At 55.0% G+C, this 18,982-nt stretch overlaps 8 protein-coding genes across 8 annotated transcripts; 2 read left to right on the top strand and 6 right to left on the bottom strand.

Moving 5' to 3' along the window:
• Positions 1–1,137: 1,137 nt before the first annotated feature.
• Positions 1,138–3,140, bottom strand: IWZ02DRAFT_491368 (uncharacterized protein; the record flags this gene model as incomplete). The annotated part of the gene is made up of 2 exons (XM_066769738.1): positions 1,138–1,279; positions 1,342–3,140. 2 exons carry the CDS (start codon positions 3,138–3,140, stop codon positions 1,138–1,140), a joined length of 1,941 nt encoding a protein of 646 aa, XP_066621622.1.
• A 228-nt stretch (positions 3,141–3,368) lies between these two features.
• Positions 3,369–5,282, top strand: IWZ02DRAFT_292203 (pseudouridine synthase). Its single transcript, XM_066763804.1, has 2 exons — positions 3,369–3,488; positions 3,542–5,282. Exons 1-2 carry the CDS (start codon positions 3,416–3,418, stop codon positions 5,008–5,010), a joined length of 1,542 nt encoding a protein of 513 aa, XP_066621623.1. The 5' UTR covers positions 3,369–3,415; the 3' UTR covers positions 5,011–5,282.
• Positions 5,283–5,553: 271 nt separating this feature from the next.
• On the bottom strand, positions 5,554–6,950 carry IWZ02DRAFT_380270 (putative integral membrane protein; the record flags this gene model as incomplete). The annotated part of the gene is made up of 3 exons (XM_066765096.1): positions 5,554–6,315; positions 6,429–6,788; positions 6,861–6,950. The coding sequence occupies 3 exons, from the start codon at positions 6,948–6,950 to the stop codon at positions 5,554–5,556; spliced, it is 1,212 nt and encodes a 403-aa protein (XP_066621624.1).
• A 480-nt stretch (positions 6,951–7,430) lies between these two features.
• Positions 7,431–8,837, bottom strand: IWZ02DRAFT_454089 (small GTPase superfamily). Its single transcript, XM_066767699.1, has 7 exons — positions 8,590–8,837; positions 8,482–8,535; positions 8,303–8,398; positions 8,069–8,248; positions 7,972–8,016; positions 7,817–7,919; positions 7,431–7,769 (listed from the first exon to the last, which is right to left on the bottom strand). Exons 1-7 carry the CDS (start codon positions 8,617–8,619, stop codon positions 7,660–7,662), a joined length of 618 nt encoding a protein of 205 aa, XP_066621625.1. The 5' UTR covers positions 8,620–8,837; the 3' UTR covers positions 7,431–7,659.
• Positions 8,838–9,167: 330 nt separating this feature from the next.
• Positions 9,168–10,271, bottom strand: IWZ02DRAFT_379755 (S-adenosyl-L-methionine-dependent methyltransferase; the record flags this gene model as incomplete). Its single annotated transcript, XM_066765061.1, has 2 exons — positions 9,168–9,560; positions 9,648–10,271. 2 exons carry the CDS (start codon positions 10,269–10,271, stop codon positions 9,168–9,170), a joined length of 1,017 nt encoding a protein of 338 aa, XP_066621626.1.
• A 174-nt stretch (positions 10,272–10,445) lies between these two features.
• Positions 10,446–11,714, bottom strand: IWZ02DRAFT_292225 (uncharacterized protein). Its single transcript, XM_066763805.1, has 3 exons — positions 11,399–11,714; positions 11,082–11,333; positions 10,446–11,024 (listed from the first exon to the last, which is right to left on the bottom strand). Exons 1-3 carry the CDS (start codon positions 11,681–11,683, stop codon positions 10,620–10,622), a joined length of 942 nt encoding a protein of 313 aa, XP_066621627.1. The 5' UTR covers positions 11,684–11,714; the 3' UTR covers positions 10,446–10,619.
• Positions 11,715–11,977: 263 nt separating this feature from the next.
• On the bottom strand, positions 11,978–15,305 carry IWZ02DRAFT_380232 (glycoside hydrolase family 3 protein; the record flags this gene model as incomplete). Its single annotated transcript, XM_066765094.1, has 6 exons — positions 11,978–13,887; positions 13,948–14,209; positions 14,248–14,644; positions 14,688–14,739; positions 14,791–14,856; positions 15,113–15,305. The coding sequence occupies 6 exons, from the start codon at positions 15,303–15,305 to the stop codon at positions 11,978–11,980; spliced, it is 2,880 nt and encodes a 959-aa protein (XP_066621628.1).
• Positions 15,306–16,074: 769 nt separating this feature from the next.
• Positions 16,075–18,838, top strand: IWZ02DRAFT_379914 (glycoside hydrolase family 92 protein; the record flags this gene model as incomplete). The annotated part of the gene is made up of 5 exons (XM_066765070.1): positions 16,075–16,216; positions 16,273–16,430; positions 16,483–17,495; positions 17,543–17,921; positions 17,969–18,838. The coding sequence occupies 5 exons, from the start codon at positions 16,075–16,077 to the stop codon at positions 18,836–18,838; spliced, it is 2,562 nt and encodes an 853-aa protein (XP_066621629.1).
• Between the last annotated feature and the right edge of the window lie 144 nt (positions 18,839–18,982).

The raw sequence follows: 18,982 nt of genomic DNA on the forward strand, positions 1-18,982 counted from the left end.
GTTCAATCCAATCCAGCACACGTAAACAGTAGCCACGAGCAATCACAGCAACTCCATCAAGCAAGCACCTACCTAAATAGAGACGATAATTTCCATCTTTCTCTTTCAGCGTTTAGGATGATCGGGGTTCGGCACTGCCGGGCAGGGATTGCGTGATCGGGGCGTCGATTGCTGATGCCTACCTAGCTTACGACCTAGGTATGAATTTAAGGAGGATGAAATAGGATCGCCGGCCGTGTTGGATGACTTGAAGTTGCCGTTGTGCGACTTTTGTCTATCTGCATGCGCAACTCGAAGCTTACCTTTGCATGAGGTCGGCTCTCGGGAGGAGGAGGAGGAGGAGGAGGAAAGACACTTCATCAACACAAGAACGAATGAAAGAATGAAAGAAAGAGTTGAGAGATGCTGAGTGAGTGATGCGATAAGATGAGGGCAGCGGAGGGGGGCCAGCTCAACAGAACAGCCGAAGAGGAAGGACATCTCAGTCACCAGCACCGAATCATGTTCAGATTTCGGGGGTCGGTCCAACGCAGCAGCCCATCCACCATCGCTGCAGTATCAACAGACACGAAAAGGAAGGAAGAAAGAAAGAAAGAGGCATTTATAATGTCAATCTTGATACCGCTTCTTGTGGCTTCTAGCCCAAGGACGGCGACGAGGCCATCCATGCCGGCCGCCACTTTCTTCTGTTGTCTGCCGTGTCTTAGAAGCACGCCTCGTTCGTCTGTCTGCTCAAATCTTCTACCTACGCTGCACTGCGCCAAACCAAGGGCTCAAAAGGGAAGAAAGATGGAAAGAGAAGAGAAGAGTGTGAGAGGGGTGGTCGTGGTCATCCTCATACGTTCGCTCCCGTCCAGTCGCTGCTAGTCGACAGGCTTGAATGAAAAAAGAATCGAAAAAAAGGCGCGCCAACCCAGTCTGGTCTGGTTCCAGTGACTCCGTAAAGGCGCCAGTGTTTTTCCCCCAAGTAGAACGCCAAATTGATCAAAGTGAGGAGAAGAGGCGGAAATGGTGCCGTCGGTACAGGAGAGAGAGGGGAGGGAGGGAGAAGAGAAAGAGGAAACTTCTGTTGTTGGTACAGTACAAGATAAAGGTCGTGACGACGATCAGGGAGACATTGGGGAGGAGGGCAAGAAGTTAAAAGTATCGTTGGATGGGCTGTGGAAAAGATGATGATGTGCCTACTGCACCACCGCCGCCGCCGCCAGGCTCGGTCAGACCCAATTGTAGCAGGCTTTGCTGCGAGTCTGCCATTTCGCGGATGCGTTTGATGAGATTACTGAAGCACAAAATAAGTCAGCTCACAAATTCCACATCTTTTTGCAGAAGGGTGTCACTCACGTCACAGGCAAATTGCTCCTCGACTCTTCCGACTTGACGAGATCAATCGCCTCCTTCGTCCTCGTGTCGTGCTGATCCAAGTGCTCCGCAATCATGGCCTGCGAAGGGTCACTGCTGGCGCCGTACACCCTATGCACGCAGCCGTCGACGGTGCAGCGCCAAACGTCTCCCGGCGAATTCGCCTCGACAGACGGCGGCGCCTCCGACTTGATTGACGGCATGAAGCTTCCAAGCGGCGTGTTGGCCCGCGAGTTGCGGTTGGTGACGGGCGTCTTCCACCGCAGCGGCAGCGATTCTTTGCTCTCTTCTTCCTGATCCGACCCGGGAGGGGACAAGCCTTGGGCCGTCTGCACCCTATCGCGCGTCGTCGAGCGCTTGCTTTGGCTCACTTCCCAGTCGGCCTGCGATTTGCGCTTGTGGGGCGAAAGTGGACTCGAGTCTTCCGACTCGTCATTGTCCTCTTCTCCGCTGCTTCTGTGGTGAGATTTGCCGCTCTTGCTGGCGCCTTTGTGGGAGTAGTTTGCACTATTCTTCGGCCGTAAGATTGAAGACCTGCCCTTTCTTGCGCGTCGCCGCACTTCTTGAATGTCTTCTTCTGAACTAGACTCTATTCCTTGACTGGTTGGCAGAGTTGGAGCTGGGTCTGGTAATGGCTCTCTTCTACGACGGACTTTGAGTTCGCATGCCCTTTTCAGGGCAGCCGGGGCAAGGCGAGCTGTTAACAATTCGGCATAGATGGTCGTTTCGGTCCACGGCACGGCTGGCCTCTTTTTGTGTGCCATCATCCACACCAAGTTGGACGCGTGAGCCCGTATGTAATCCGCCGCCAAACTCTCATCATCGACCTCGTACCTCCTGACCATGATCTTAGCGCAGTTTTCGATGTCAAGGTCGTCTTGCAATAGAATTCCCTGGGCCTGGGCCTTTTGAGCCATTTCCCACAGCACCTTGGTTTCCCACCAATTGTCGTCCTTCTTTGGCGGCCCATTTCCCCTTTTTGACGGCACAGAATTTGTGGGGATCGCTCGGGTGGACTCCTTTTGCGCTGTTGAAGCATCGCGCATTTCAATATTTAGGGCCGCCTCTGTAACCTTTGGCTGGCTTGCCGACTTTGCCCTTTGCTTTCTTTCAATGCGCTTTTTCCCCGCCTTTTTGCGCACCATGTCCGCATGGCTGTCCGGAAACTCGGCCTTGAGATGTAAAAATATGTCTGTGTAAATCCACGGAGGATCCTCCATCTCCTTGCCGGTGAGCATGGACAAGAGCAGGACCTCTCGGTGCTCGTAAATCTTGTCCTGAGCCGCCTTCGCACTCCTGTATTTGTCTGACCTGTCTTTCGCGATGCGCTTGAAAATCGCCTTGGCACTGCCGTCGTGCTCGCCTTCGCGGTAGACGTCTGCGAGGTAGTAGAGCAGATTGATGGCTTCAACCATGCCTTCAAAGACGGACCTATAACTGCGCGACGGCAATAGCTTGAACCAGCCAGCCTCACCAGCAGCCCATATCGCGACCTCGCCATCTTCGTATTGTCCATAGGCAAAGCGGGTGACGTGGCGGACTTCGATGACGGTCCCGCGGGGCTGGGAATTGCGCAGCAGATGCGCTTGGTTCTTTTCCACGGGCTCGAGGCGGCCGGTGATTGTGACGGGCGAGATATCGTCTGCGATGAGGAGGTTCGCTATGCTGTTCGTCTCGGCATCGCGTACTTCGGCGTTGGAAAGGACAAACTCGTGCCAATCGTTTTCGTCGGAGATGGAGGGGTCTCGCGGCTTCAGGACTTCGGACTCGTGAACGGGCATCTTGGGGAGATGTTTTGGTGTTTCAAAACGGCATTCGACGTTGACATGCTGGTGTAGCGCGCGTCACAAAGTGAAAAGGCGGAGGTGGACGGCGGAGGTGAAGCGGAGAGGGACTGGCACCGCGGGCGCGTCTTTCACTGGGTGCGGCAGCGAGCCGTGCGCGAAATCATTGGGGTTGAGCGGCCGATGATTGGCCGGCGCCTTTTCTCGTCCCAAAAGTCCAGTCCAGACATCTTTCTCTTTCCCAACTTTGTCTCCATAAAACCACTTACCTCATGAACAGGCTGGTTGCTTCGCAGTGGAAGATGGCTAGTAGCAACGCTCCTCGTGTGCTCCAAGGAGTCTTTGGTGCGTGAAGGCCAGAACCAGACGGTGCGCCAGAGCTAATGAGCAGACTGCAGCAATCAACAAGCCGACGATTGAAAAGCCCAGGCATCCTCAGGATCACATGAGCTCGCAGAAAGTGCTCGATCAGATTAGCGCGCAATTCAATGATTCATCCACCTTCCAGCCCCTCCTCGAAGAACAGAAACGGAGCGTCCTAGAGGCGAAGCGTCATAATGGGCGGCGACCCAGGGGCCCCAACCGCATGACGAGAGTCAAGATCGGACACGGCGGCACACTGGATCCGTTGGCGACCGGTATTCTTGTTGTCGGAGTAGGCAATGGCACAAAATCTATGGCGAAATTTCTCGCTGGCTGCACCAAGACTTACGAGGCGACATTGCTGTTCGGCGCAGCGTCCGACACGTTCGACGTGTGCGGCAAGATTCTGAAGCGCGGATCCTACGGCCACATCACCAAGGAGCTGATTGAAAAGACGCTCGACGTGTATCGGGGCAAGACCAGGCAAAAGCCGCCCATCTTCTCGGCCCTCAAAGTTCAGGGAAAGCCGATGTACGAGTACGCGCGCGAGGGCAGGGAGATTCCCGATCTGCCGGAGCGCGACGTGGACGTTTTGGAGCTGGAGCTGCTCGAGTTTATGCCCGGCGGCACGCACGGCTACAAATACATTTTGGAAAATGCGTCGGACGAGCCGGAGGCGCCCGAGGAGATGAAGGCGAACGCCGACAAGCTAATCGAGGCGACGCTGTCCCAAGTCACGAAGGATTACCTCGCCTCAAAGAGGCAGCAGAAAGCGCAGGAGCCGGGTGAGAAGCCGACTGGCGAAGAAGCCGCACCGTCTGCAGATCTGAAGAGAAAACGCGACGGCGAGGAAGACCAGGACAGCGAGCCACCGACCAAGAAGACGCACGCAGACGAATCCTCTATCACAGAAGCCCCCGAATCAGCCCCCGAATCAACATCTCCCTCCGCCACCATCTCTCCCCCCACCGACGGCACACAAGCCCCCGCGGCACGCATCCGCATCACCTCGTCCTCCGGCTTCTACGTGCGCAGCTTGGTCCACGAGCTGGCCGTGGCCATGGACAGTCTCGCCGTCATGGCGGCGCTCAAGCGCACCAAGCAGGCGAACTTCGAGCTGGGCAAGAACGTGCTCGAGTGGGATGACCTCCAGGCAGGCGAGCATGCTTGGGGTCCGAAGGTGCGCCAGTCGCTTGAGGAATGGATGGATGCGGGGGAGAGCGATGCCGACAGAATGTCTGGGCCGTGGCGGGGCCAGGGGTCGGGTCAGGGGCAAAGGTCGCCAAGGCAGTGGCAGGGCCAGATGAAAGGGGAGAGGGAGAGGGCGAGGCGGTCTCCGGCGAGGAATCAGAGTCACGAGAGGAGACAGAGTTGGGACAGGGGACAGAGCCACGAGAGGACGTCGAGGACGCCGGAGAAGAAGAGCGAGGCTCGGGCGCCAGCGGCGGAGCATCAGCCTGGCAGGGTGCAGTTGGATGAAGATGACGACTGGGGTGAATTTTAGGGAGAGCACTTAGTCTTGATTGGGGTTTTCTGGCTTCATATCTCTTCTCACTCTCTTCATCTCAGGGGTTCTGGGCATGAGAATCAAAATTCTTCTTCCAGTGCAATCCATCATTGGGTAGTCACAAAGACTCCAAGCGACATCGAATCATATCAACAAATCAATTCAGCCGCGCATTCAAGCGCGCGGCTCCCACAAGACCAAGGTGCCTACTCAGCAATGGAGAGAAAAGTCAATCCAAACGCTGTGTGTGGATACAAAAATTAGAGACGCTTGTGCCTTGCAGCAACCCCGAAAACCAAGACGCCACGTGGAATAGGATGACCGTCTAGGAAGAAAACGCCAAGGGGAACCCCATTGTCCAAAAAGATTCACAGGAGAAAATGAAAGGGGGGACATGGATGACCAAGAGGATGGATAGCACACATCTTGGGTCAGTTTTGCCAAACACGTGGGTAGGTATCCAACGGGTATCGACGTGACGCGCGGACATCAGGGCCAAAGCCAGCCCTATCTTTGTCTCGCTGCTCTCTGACGCGCAGCTTATCGGACGGAATCTCCCGCCAGCGTCGCCACGTCGCCAGGCTGCTGGTGCTGCTGCTCCTCTTCCTTCGATTCCTCGTGGTTGATGAAGACGAAGCTGCCCAGGACGACGCTGGCGCCGAGCCAGTATATCCAATTGCTCGTCTGGCCATTAATGAAGATCTGACCGATAAGCGAGCAAGGAATCGTCATGCTCAAGCCGACCGTCACAATGAGCGGGCTGGTCAGAAGCATAGAATAGGCCCAGCAAAAGTCAGACACAAGCGACGACGTGCTGTTGACGAGGACGATGGCGAGGACGCGGGCGGTGGGCGGCATGGTGAAGGTCTCGATGCCCGTCAGGTGCAGGATGACGAGGCCCGGCCACAGCAGCAGCACGTTGAAGAGGCCGACCAGGCCGAAGAAGAGCGGCATGCTGACGCGGCTTTCGTCACCGATGCGCTTCTTCATCAGCACGGCGTAGAAGCCGTACATGACGGCCGACAGGAAGGCCAGGAAGTCGCCAAGCGCGATCTCGGCCCCGGATTTGGCCGGGAACGTGCCCCGGTTGGCGTCGGAGTTGTTGGTCCCCGATATGTCGACGGTGGAGATGAGGACGATGCCGAGGAGCGAGGCGAGGACGCCGACGAGCTTACGGACGGTGAATTGCTCGACGCCGATGAAGGCGCCGCAGAGGAGTGTCCAGATGCTCGAGGTCGAGGTGAGGATGGTGGACGAGGCGACAGTCGTATGCTCGAGACATGCTGCAGTGAAGTAGTTGGCCTGTCGAATCCGCACATGGCGTAGAGTCAGCGGTGCCATATCTTTTCTGTCGCCCTGGTCGAGGAGCCAATTGGCAATGCCAGTGCCAGCGGGCCTCCCTTTCAGTGACCTACCGCGAACCACAGCCAGCAAAACTCAAAGCTCAAGCGCGCCGTCTCCATAAATCTCAACCTGCCCTCCGACTCGTTATTCTCCCCAACTAGAAGTCTTCCAGAGCTGGCCAGCCCATCCTCTTCCAGCGACGGCCCTCCCGGAGATAGGAACCGCTCGCGCTCCTCCGCACGCTCCTCCTCAGCGGGCGACGAGCGCCGCAGCTTAAGACCACTCTTCACCACGTCCGCCAAGGCCTGAATCTTGGTCGGGTCCTGCTTCCATTGACGCGCGAGTACCGGCGCCAGCGGGATTATGAAGAATGCCGTGTTGACGTACGTGACAAAGTACGGCTTCGAATACGTATTGTCCGCGAAGATGGTCTGGGTGCGCTGGTTAGCAAGGGCCCCAACAAGCGTGCGAAGAACGGGAACGACGGCGCTTCATGTACATACACTGGCCAGGAAATTTGACGCTGTCCAAAGCACCACCGTCACTAGCAGCAGGGCGATGCCCAGCGTGTGACGCCATGCGTGCGGCAGCATACTGCCTCTACCGCTCCACGTTCTCTTTCCAAACGATGTTGTTGAGAAGACCGACGAGGTGCGCGCGGGGCCGGCGGGGCGGAATGGAATTGCGGCGTCCATGGCGGGTTACCAACGCTTTGTGCTCCGCAAAGGGCGACTGGTGGGAACGGGGTAGAGGAACGACCGGGGGTCAACTTGACGGAAAATGCTCGATGATAAGGAGTGATGTGGTTCGCCGACATGCGCCTGTTCTCCGCGCCAGGGTTTTTGAGGAGGACGTCGCCGAATGAACATTACCAGATGCGGATCCAGCGCATGGGGGGAAGAGAAGAAGTCGAGGTGTTCGGCTGGTGAGCGAGGAGAGTTGATCTGCCTGGCACGAGCACCAGCGGCACTTTCGGCTGGGGCCAACGCCAACGGTACCCCGTGCCACAGATCATCGAATGCTCCCCCCGCGCTGCCAACTCGTCATGTGTTGCTGTCACGCTTGGGGGTCCATTTCTGTTGATAACGTTCTGCAGATACTATGTACAGTGCTCGACTACTACCTACTTAACCGTCCTCCAACCAAGAATGCGGCCCTCCTGCACTACCGTACTCGGAACCCGTGAAACAAATGAAGCCTGTAAACGCCTTGGCCATGAAGCTCAATCAGTCATGTAACATGTCCTTTGCTGTATTCGCGTTCTATACAAGAACCTATGCAGCTGTTTGCCAACTACGGATGCTAACAGGCACAGCCGTCCCGGTCGTTGTCGAGGTTGATGGGTATCGTGTCAGGAAAGTCTTGGTTGAAGTCGCTGGCTTCCTCCTGCGCAAGAGCCTGTCTTGCAATGACTGCGCCGCCGTTAGTCGTGTCTCACTGCCGACTGCAGCGTGCTCACCTTCGAAAGCTTGCTCGACATTGATGGCCTCCTTGGCGCTAGTCTCAAAATATGGGATCCCACCCTTTGAGTTGCAGAAGGCCATGGCGCGCTTGGTCGAAATCTAGAGCCCCGTCGTCAGTCACGTCCCAAATCCGAGCAGCGGTGAACCATACCATGCGCTTGCTATCCTCCACGTCAATCTTGTTGCCAATGACAACCTGCTCCAAATCAGTGCGTGAACGTAGGACATCAATGACTGGAACCTCGTACGAATGGAAAGCTCTCAGGATCCATTGGACTGGCCTGGATGAGAAATTCGTCGCGCCAACTGTCGAGCGTATCGAAGCTCTTTGCATTGTTCACGTCGTAGACCAGCACACAGCAGTCGGCGCCGCGGTAAAAGGCCACGCCGAGAGACTGGAAACGCTCTTGACCCGCAGTGTCCCACAACTATGTCCGAAATCAGTCTTTGCTACTCTGCGCTCCTCTTTTGCTTCCACACACCTGCATGGTAACCAGGCGATCGTCGACCAGGACCTCTTTGGTCAGGAAATCGGCACCGATGGTCGCCTTGTAGCTTGCGCTGAATTTCTTGTTGACCTGTAGCGAGCGCGTCGTCAATAGCCGTTTCTGAAAGGCGGGCGCGTGGGAAACACGGTCGGCAGCGTCAAAGGGATGCATACGTATTGGTTCATTAAGCTCGTCTTGCCGACGCCGCTGTCACCAAGGATAATAACCTGTCAGGCGTGTCAGTACGCAAGACTAGCAGATCTGAGACTATGAAGGCCAACCTTGAGCAGAACCTTCCTCCTTGAAGCCATGGTCGGCGTGTCAACCGGTCGTTGGTGGCTAGGTGCGTGGTAAAGTATCTGAGATGGGCGTCGAGAACAGAATGGCAGGCGAGAGGCGATGCGAGCGATGCGCCGGGCGATCTGCAGGCAAACGGAGGTCGATTGTTTTGCTGGACAGGATTTGAGCGTTGTTGGTCAAGGGCTGATTAGCTGCAGCCGATGGGCACGAGGGAGGGTGGACTGGACGTCAGGTCGGTGAACTGAACCCAAAGCTTGGCTGACGGCGCTCCGCTTTCGTTGGCCCGGCGAACGGCCACCCCCAGTCCAGCCCACCCATTCAGGCCCACGCTCACTCTGTGCCATCCATTCCGCCATTTTTTTTGATAAGCCCTCTCCCTACTTGCTCCTTCATCTTCCTCGAAATCGTCAAAAGAACGCTCACGCTGCGCTGGAAACATGGAAAGCCTTGGCATCCGCTGCACTCAACTAGGTGACGTCAAGCACTCCCCCATCCGGATAGCAAGCAGCCGGAGAGGGGAAGGTCCCCTCACTTCTCTCCCACGACTCGCCCTGTTCACTCACCTTCTCCTCTGCAGTACGACGCCAAACCAAACTTTCGAGCCTATCCACTTGCGACCCCTCTCGCTGACCCTACCGTCTCTCACCATTTCCTCGTCGACCGCCCGCTCTTGCACATGGCCAACAAGCACCAGTCCTTCGCGTTGCGCCGCACACACTATCTCTTCGATCCCATGAATCCAGCTTTTCTCTCTCACCTTGATCTTCCGTCCTTCCTCGTCTATTGAGACGAATCCTGCTTGCACCTTCGCATCTATTTCCGGATGCATGTTGGTCACCAGCGCGTACCCGCCCGGCAGCAGAAGTCGCGCGAGAGATTGGAAGAAATCCGGCAGCGGAACATGCTCGACGACAAGTGTGGAAATTAAGCCGTGAGCCGGACGGGGCCAAGGCTGCGGCGACGCGTAAGGATCATTCGCGTACAAGATGACATGCCGCACAAGAGCGAGGTCGACTTGTGTAGCTGATTTGATTGTGACAGCGCTGCTGGCAGGTTTGCGTGTCAGAATATCATCTCTCTTCAGAGCGATTGCGCTCCGATTGAGCCCAGCGAAGACATACCCAAGCTTTCTGCGCGCCTCGTCCAGCATCTTGGCCGATGCGTCCACCCCTACAACGCTTACCTGGGTTGTTCTTGGTAGCCGCTCATCCCAGTGGACCTTGAGAAGCTTCTCCGTACTGCCTCCTGTGCCGCAACCCAGATCAATGATTCTGAGCGGCTCGTTGTCGGCTTGCTGGCCCACTGCACTTGGACAAATCAAGTCGAGGAAATGTGGGAGCAGCTTCGCCATTTCCATGTCGTCCATTGCCTGAAGAATGTTGCCGTCTGTGTCATACACCGCTGCCCATGCGTCGTAGGCCGAGATGGTGTCCATGTAGCGGACTGGCGTGTGATGCTCTTTCCACTCAGGGCTCTGAGATGCTGGTGCGGGCGATACCAAAGTCTTGGGAACGGTTGACAGATTGCTCAATGGGCTTTGTGCCTCATCCATGTCGTAGATTTCCGCGTCCGTTGTGGAAAAAGATTCCGTGTCTTGCATCTGGCGCGCGGAGAGGTCGATCAAGGATGCGTCGAATGTGGCGTTGAGAGACAGACAGGTCATGATACAGATGTAAAGGGAGCATCGATTGATCGGTATTTACTTGTTGGAGCGAAGAGTCGAAGTTTTTGACTTCGAAGGAGGGGCATCTAGGTATATACAACTGCCTCCCTTCCTTCTCATGATCGCGCGCCATAGCGTGAAGGGCTACCGCGCTGTCCTGCACAGTCTCTAATGACTCACCTCCTAGTCTCTTCGCGTTTCTGCCTGCAGCTCCTGGCGCTAACAACGAATGAGATGAGTTGTGGAGGGCATCAGGATCCGTGGGATGGAATTGGCTTCGCTGCGAGTCCGCAGGCTGCGCTCAAACACACAAGCCCTTTGATCTTCCCACGCAGCAGGCCTCATTTATCAATTGAAAAACGCTTCGAAGATGCGCTCCTGGTGCCTCACCAATTTTTGCCTGGCACGCACCGCATTTCCCAGCCTGCTTTCCTTCCATCCCGTCCCCAAATCCTGCAGCAGTAGCAGATGCGTATAGGCGAAGACGGCAGCGTCAAAAAAGCCAGGCCGTCGGGCGCCAAAGAACCACTGGTCCGCACCTAGCACGGTTTCGAGCGCGCGGAACGCGTCTTCAGCTTCCGTATAAATGGCCTCGGCATCGATGACGGCGCCGTGCTTGAGGAGCTCGCGCTCGGCGGCCAGGCGCAGGTCGTGCGCTATCGAGGCACGGACGAAGGCGTTGATCGAGGTCGATTCGATATACAGCGGGTGCGCAATCGAGTCGAAATTGGGTGTCAGGTAGAGCGTGTAGAGCTGCGACGGAGGGGTTAGCTGCGACCTCGCGACTGGCTCGGAACCAATTCAGCTTACCCATGCGCGCCGTATGCTGCGGTCGACGAGAGACACGTAGGCTTCGAAGCGCACGTCGTCTGGTTCCTCGACGGCGCTGGCGCTGTTCTCCTCGACCCATTTTTGCAGTTTTCCAGAAGGGACCGGCTTGGGCTGGTCGTAGATGGTATTGTGCGCTCCGGCAGGCAGGAGGAACGGCAGCGCACCGCTCGGGGAGGCATGATTGCTTGAGGCGACGGTGTAAAAGGGGACGCCGTTGAATTTCAGATAAGCCTGAAGGCCCAGTTAGAAAGATTCCAGGACATTGCGAAATCGCAATTCGCCATCGGGTCTCTTACCTGCCACTTCAAACAGGCCGGATTAAAGGATGCTGCTGCGTCCAGGGCTCCATATTCAGTCGAGAATACGTAGAGGGCATGTTGATCCCGGTCTCGCGGGGCGCGGCTAGGGAGGTCGCATGCGGGATAGGTGACGAGGGGGAACTTGTCGAAGAGGACCTTGATCGGGCGTGGAACTGTCGCAAGGCGGCTGAAGATGTTGCCGCTTTTTGGTGGATCTTGCTGGGAGGGTTGTCGCGACGGTGTCTGGCGACTTTTGGATTCAGTGTCACCTGGGGCTCGCATTGTTGCCGTCCATGACGGATGGGTCGTGGCTGTTGATCTTCAGAGCTCAGTTCGCAGACCCCTGCGGCTAAACTCCGCAGAATTGACTAGGTACCTGATGCTCCGAACAACGTCATACCTTTAGTATTTTTTCCAACTCCAAACATCTTCAGACTTGTACCCTTTCATTCTTGGTTCAGACTAATGCTATTTTCTGCTCTCAGGGGATTGAATCACAAGGCTTGTCCTGTCAGCTTCGATATCCATCAACCCCGAAGTTGGCTGCCGCCCGACCTCAACAGTATGCGTCGGCATCTACACCGAAACCATTGTGAGGTTCAAGCTCTGGTCTGCCGTTGATCCTCCGTGCTCCAAGAGAGCAAATACATATTCGCCCTTTTCAAGCTCCAAGACAAACTTTCGATTGAGTATTGGCAAAAACCGGTCCACCTCCAGGTCCATGTCGACAGTCCGACTCTCTCCGGCCTCCAGGTAGACGCGTTGGAAAGCAACAAGCTGTTTTACTGGCTGAGTGATCTGGGAAACACGCTGCAAAAGATAGACCTGAGCCACGTAGCTTCCAGCCAAGGACCCGGTATTTTTCACGCCGACAGAGAAAGTGATGGCGTCGCCGCTTGTAAAGGTTGACGAACTGGCGCCATCATCCGACAAGGTCGCCGAAGACGATGCCGCTTTGAAGCTGACGACCTCGAAGCTCGTATAAGACAGGCCATAACCAAAAGGATATGTTGGCCTCCAATCAATGTCGACGTACGTGACGTTGTGCGCAGTCTTCTTGTAATTGTAGTATACTGGCAGCTGTCCCGTTTGCGCTGGTACGCTCAGTGACACCCGTCCTCCCGGGTTCGCCTCGCCAAAGAGAACGTCTGCAATCGCCTGTCCTCCCATTTGTCCTGGGAAAAAGGCCGTGAGCACCGCACTGGATTTGTTGTAATACTCTGGAATGGCAAATGGCCTGCCGCCCTGCAAGACGAGAACGACTGGCTTGCCGAGCGCAAAGATGGCATCCGCAAGGGTAGTCTGGTTTGGCGATAGACCTAGCGTTCCGCGGTCCCCGCCTTCGCCGTCGGAATTCCACGCTGAACCAACAGAGAGAACAACCACGTCCGCTGATGCTGCCGTGGTAACCGCTTTGTCCACTGGAGATGAACTATCGACCAGGTTCCAGAAGAGAATCACTTCTGCATTGATCGAGTTTTGGTTGGCAATCTTCTCAAAGTTATTGTAGGCCTGGTACTCGATCCGGATGCTGTGTTGTGCCCCTGACCTGAACAATAATGGTGACGACCCTGGAGGCGCGGCTGTGTTGTCCAAGTTTGTTGGGATATTCGACAAGATATTGCCATCCTTCGACTGAGACGAGTTCGAAAAGAGCTCGCCGTCAACAAACAGCTTTGCCGTCGTGTTTGGGCTGACTGCCACGCCCAGCCAACCTTCAATATCGCCGTCTACCGGTACTTGGAGTTGGCCCTCCCAGATGACGCTAAAGTTGTTGGATGGGAGTCCAGGCGGTGGATAGAGTCCCCAATTGAGAACTGGGATTTCTTTCTTAGTGACAACTGACTCCTGAAACTCGGTATCCGCAAAATAGGTCGCTTGCAACCCTCCGGAAGTCCCGTTTGTCGACAAGAGGTATCCCGGTATTGGATACTGCGCGTTGTAGACCCAGCTGTTCGCTCCCCAGTTGGACACAACCTCGACATCCAACCGCTTCCTCTCTAGATTCGCCAAAACGCCTTGTCGCAGCGTCACAGCATTGGCAATCGGGTACGCGCCGAATGTTCCAGAGTAGTCGCCGTAATTCAAAGTGTCAACAAAGGGTCCAATTATTGCCAGCTTTTGCGTCTGTTTGAGGTGCAGAGGCAAAGTTTGATTGCGGTTTTCCAGTAACACGATGCTTTTCTGCGCCGCTTCGAGCGTCAGCGGTACGTGCTCCGTCGTCAAAGAGTAAGGATCAATGTCATCCGGTATGTATGGATTTGAAAAGAGCCCCAAGTCGTACTTCACTCCCAGAATTCTCCGGACGTCCGACACGAGTGTTTCAATGGGCACCGTGTCATTTTGGACAGAGTCAACAATGATCTCCCCGAAATTTTCCAGCGAATAGTCATAGTACTGAATCATTCCGCCGGCATTCAGCCACTGCTGGAGAGAGTCGTTGCTATTCTTTGACACGAAGTGTCTCTCGTGTAGCATCTCCAATGCTGTGCAACATCAGGTAAGTCAGTCCGCAGCGACGGCATGTCCGGTGTTTGGAAACTGACCGGCATCGTCGGATATGATAAACCCATCGAATCCCCATGACGAAAGGGCTTCATATAGCATTGGGCTTACGTGTGCAGGCACATCGTCAACCTCGTTGTACGACATCATCACTCCCCTGGCACCACCAAGCTCGAGGACCGCTTTGAATGGTGTCAGGAGCTCCCCGAGGACCTCTCGATTCCCGTGTCCCATCCATGGTGCAGCGTTGATGCCCGACTGCGGCGCGCCATAAGCTGCAAAGTGCTGTGTCTCGATCAGCTTCTAATACCGGCATATGAGTTACAGCTGGGGAGGATGACCTTCACCACAGGCACAACAGCATCTGGTTCAGCCCACGAGCCGTTCTTTGACAGTCCAGAAGCAAATGCCACACCCATGTGTGAGGTCAGGACCTTGTCTTCTCCCCAGGCTTCTTGAACTCTGCCAAATCGAGGATCCTTTCCCAAGTCGAGGACAGGGGCAAGACAGGCGTGGATGCCAATGGACCGGGCCTCGGTGCCAATGGCTCGGCCGACGCGGTGGACCAGGTCTACGTCGAAAGTCGCGGCCATCGCGATTGCTTGCGGGAACATGGACTGATTGTATGACGCGACCCCGTGCAGACACTCTGCAAAGTGCATGAAGGGGATGTTCAGCCTGGCTTTATCGGAGTTGAGTCTCTGTAAGCCGTTGTACCGCGACTTGTTCATTGGATACCTGAATTGTCAGTTCATGGCACGCAAAATCAGGACCAACAGACCAGTCATGGATATTGCCAACTGGAGAGCTGGGGGAGAAGCTCATTGCTTCGTCTTTGCGACAAGTGAGCTGATGTTTCCATGCCGATTCTGTCCAAGACTCACCATAGCGGGCATTATCCGAGTTCTTTCCAACAATATCGTCTCCAAACATCAGATGAAGTTGGAGGACTATTCAAGCATCAGCAAACACGTCAATTCGAGGCTTGATTGTGACCCTGAGGCTAGGATCTTCAGCACCAGTCAAGGTCGGCTACAACGGCAGCCAATGTCTAGCTCCCGTCGCAAAGGGACCAATCATGCTGAGAGTGTGCCTGGATTACTCTGCATCATTCAGATCAAGCCTCGGTCTGTTTGAAAAAGCAGGGGACCATTCATGCAGAGGAAGACAGCTGCGCAACATGATGACTCAGATCGCATTGCTTACCCAAATCCTGAACCATCATTTTCGAAAGCAGAGACTCAATGAAAAGGGTTTTGTCGGATTCTGGTGTTGCTTCATTTTGGGATGTTGAGCCACCGAGTGAGGTCCCACTGAATATCGAAGCTGCCGAAGTTTTTGAAGGGAACACCAACAAGTTTGCAAAGAGGACTAGGGACAATTCCAGGAGCACAAACATGACGAATGACAGCCTCTGGCGGCTACAACACGGCACCAAAAATCAAAACTGAGAGCGCGCTGTCCGGACTAATGAATAACAGGGTTTCGCCGACCACAGACCAGACCAGCTTCCCGGGAAGCTTTAGAGGCTCTTCTTCCCCTCTTGAATCCCCATATTTTTCCCAACTCTGTTGACAAACGGAGAGAAGTGTTCGCGAGACAACGGAGGAACCCGACCGCCATCATGGTTTATGGTAAAGAGTGGGGTTGGAACAAGCTCACTATTGGACGCAGCGGCATAGCCGAGCAAATAGCCAACAGGCTGGCCAGCATGTAACTTTGGAAGCGAACAAGAATGGCTTTGTTTGATCAGAGGGTGGTAAAGCAGAGTGACAGCAGACGACAGAATGGGCACCTTAAATGTCGGAGGCGGAGCGGGGTACCTGCCCAAGCCGACCATATCCATCACCATGTCCTGCTGCTCGTCGGGTCTTCCCCGCTCCATGCATCTGCTGTCCTGTCCTGTTGTCGAACAATGGACCACCTGACCGCGACTGCCAGAATGACGTGCCGTCTGCTACAGCGCCTTCCTGGGTCGCGGTCTTCTACTTGGCACTCGGGGTGCCCCCGTCTACTAAACCGGGTAACCGAAGAAGCTTTTCGCCTTCGCGTAGATGCCTTGGGGAGGGGTATACAATTTAAAATCCGCCAACAAGTTCTTCCCTCGATACCTGTTTTATTGTTAGCAATCTGCTTCATCCTCTGCTCGTACGCAAGCCAGATACACGATGTCTGCAAGGGGTTTATCAGTCGTTTTGGCTGTCTTAAGTCTGGTTGATACTGCGACGCGGGTTCAAGGGCAAGGGGTGTCTAATACCAACTTTGATGTATTCGATTTTATCGATCCATTCATTGGAACAGACAATGGAGGTAAGTACCCCTGCCATACAGACGATGGGAATGTCTGACGCTGATTTTTTGAATAGGTCACGTCCACCCCGGCGCGACGCTTCCCTTTGGCATGGTGAAAGCATCGGCCGACGTGTATATCGATGCCGAAAATCAAGGAGCTCAAGGAGGTTTTGCGAGCGACAACAGCACCATCATCGGATTTAGCCATATGCACGATTCTGGCACCGGTGGAGTACGATTTGTTCCCGTTTTTATGACGCAAGCACTTTTTTGACCGATATCAGACCCCTTCCCTGGGCCTGTTCCCCATTTTCCCTCAATCTGGCTGTCCGGACGACGATCTGAACAGATGCGAGTGGGCGTATCTGGATCGTCGCGTGCAAAGGATCAACGGCACCGCAAGGGCATCTCCGGGCTATTTTGCAGTCGCTTTGAATACCTCGATTCTAGGCGAAGTGACTGTCACGAACCACACTGCGCTCTACCGATTCACTTTTCCTGACCAGCCAGTCCCTCGGAATGGACCCGGGTCTATTGGCAGCTCTACCATTCCGCTGAGTCCCGTACTACTCCTTGACCTGATTGATTTGCCACGGTCAAGGAGCAATGGTACTATCAGCGTGGATCCCACTTCTGGCCGAATCAGTGGATTCGGAACTTTCAATCCCAGTTTCGGAATAGGTTCATACAACGCCTATGTCTGTGCCGACTTTATAGGCGCCGAGGTGCGAGATACCGGACTTTTCAAGAACAATCGAGCCGGGAACGATCCGAAGTCTCAATCTGTAGTCAAAGACGGCGTCAACGGGGACGGCTCGGACGGCGGCGACACGCAGCTGCCAGTCGGCGCCTTTGTCCAGTTCAACAAGCCTGACAGAAATAATCAGATTTTTGTCCGAGTAGGGATGAGCTTCATCAGCATCGAGAAAGCTTGTCAGAACGCCGAGAAAGAGATTCCAACATTCGACTTCGAGGGCGTACAGACTTCCGCGGAGGATGCTTGGAGGAAGAAGTTGAGCCCGATTTCGATTGACGCCACTGGTGTCAACGACTCACTTCAAACCACATTTTGGAGCGGAGTTTACAGAACCTTTCTCTCTCCGCAGGATTACACTGGAGAGAATCCGCTCTGGGAGAGTGACGAACCGTATTACGACTCGTACTATTGCATCTGGGACTCTTATCGCAGCATTCATCCGCTGTTGACTATCACGGATCCGCAGTCTCAGACATTGATGATCCGCAGCTTGATTGACATTTACGTTCACGAGGGCTATCTTCCGGACTGCCGTATGAGGTAAGTCAGTCTTTCAGAATGCTCGTGCAGTAACTGACTTGTCACAGTCTTTGCAAAGGCTTCACGCAGGGCGGCTCTAATGCAGATGTTGTTTTGACGGATTCCTTCTTGAAGAATATCACAGATGGAGTCGATTGGCAAAAAGGGTACGAAGCTGTTGTCAAGGATGCCGAGGTTGAGCCACTGAATTGGGCTGTCGAAGGCCGCGGCGGCCTCAAGAGCTGGAAGGAACTGAAATACATCCCCACAGACGACTATGACCCTTACGGAGTTGGCCCCTTTACCAGATCCATCTCCCGGACAGTGGAATACGCCTACAACGACTTTACTATTGCACTCTTTGCTCGAGGACTTGGAATTACAGCAGATTTCGAGATATACCTCGAGCGCTCGACGTATTGGAAGAATATGTACAAAGCGGACCAGGTACGTGCTTGAAGCTATGCCTATGCGATGGCGTCTGACAAAAACAGGTCTCTTTCATCAACGAAACCAACACCGGTTTCGTCGGTTTCCTACAGCCACGATTTTTGAACGGGACCTTTGGATTCCAAGATCCAATCTTTTGCTCCTCGCTCCTCAATTTCACATCTTGCTACCTCAACCCCAAAGGCCACGAAACGTACGAAGGCTCAGCCTGGCTATACACCTTCTACGTCCCGCAAGATATGGCCACGCTCATCACGACACTGGGCGGACCGGAAGAATTCACGCGGCGCCTTCAATACCTGCACTACACATACAACCTGCTCTACATCGGCGACGAGCAAGCCTTCCTGACCGTATACCTGGGCCACTACTCAGGCCGACCAGGCGTATCATCAGACCTAGCGCACTTCTACATCCCAGCACAATTCAACGACTCCATCATCGGCATCCCCGGCAACGACGATAGCGGCGCAATGGGCTCCTTCTCCACCTTCTCCATGCTCGGCTTCTTCCCCGTCGCCGGGCAGGACGTATACCTCATCATCCCGCCCTTCTTCCCCGAAATCAACGTCACGTCGCCCGTCACGGGCAGGGTCGCCACGGTCCGCAACATTGGTTTCGACCCATCCTATCGCGCGAGGTATATCCAGCGCGCCCGTTTGGATGGGCAGGAGTACACGCGGAATTGGATCGGCCATCGCTTTTTCCTCGAGGGCGGCGTCCTCGAGTTGGAGCTGGGCGAGAGCGAGAGTGGCTGGGGCACGCGGCCGGAGGATCTGCCGCCGAGTGCGAGCACGAGTTTTGGTAGTAGTGGAAGCAGTAGTGGTGGTGGTGGTGGTGCATCGCTGAAGCGGAGTGCAGGTGAGCTAAAGGTTAGAAACGGGATGCAGGAATTTGGCATCTTTGGATCGTAATTAGAAGCGGAGAGCGAGTGCAAGAGCGCGAGACGACGACGTGCTTAATTGGTCGTCGTCGTCGTCGTCGTCGTCGTGGTTGATGTAATTGACCGGTTTCGCTGGCTATCTGGCTGTAAAATGGTGTCTAAGTCCTCCCTCCCT

Source organism: Phyllosticta citriasiana (genome assembly GCF_038021145.1).
Source record: "Phyllosticta citriasiana strain CBS 120426 chromosome Unknown IWZ02scaffold_8, whole genome shotgun sequence".
Taxonomy (NCBI): domain Eukaryota; kingdom Fungi; phylum Ascomycota; class Dothideomycetes; order Botryosphaeriales; family Phyllostictaceae; genus Phyllosticta; species Phyllosticta citriasiana.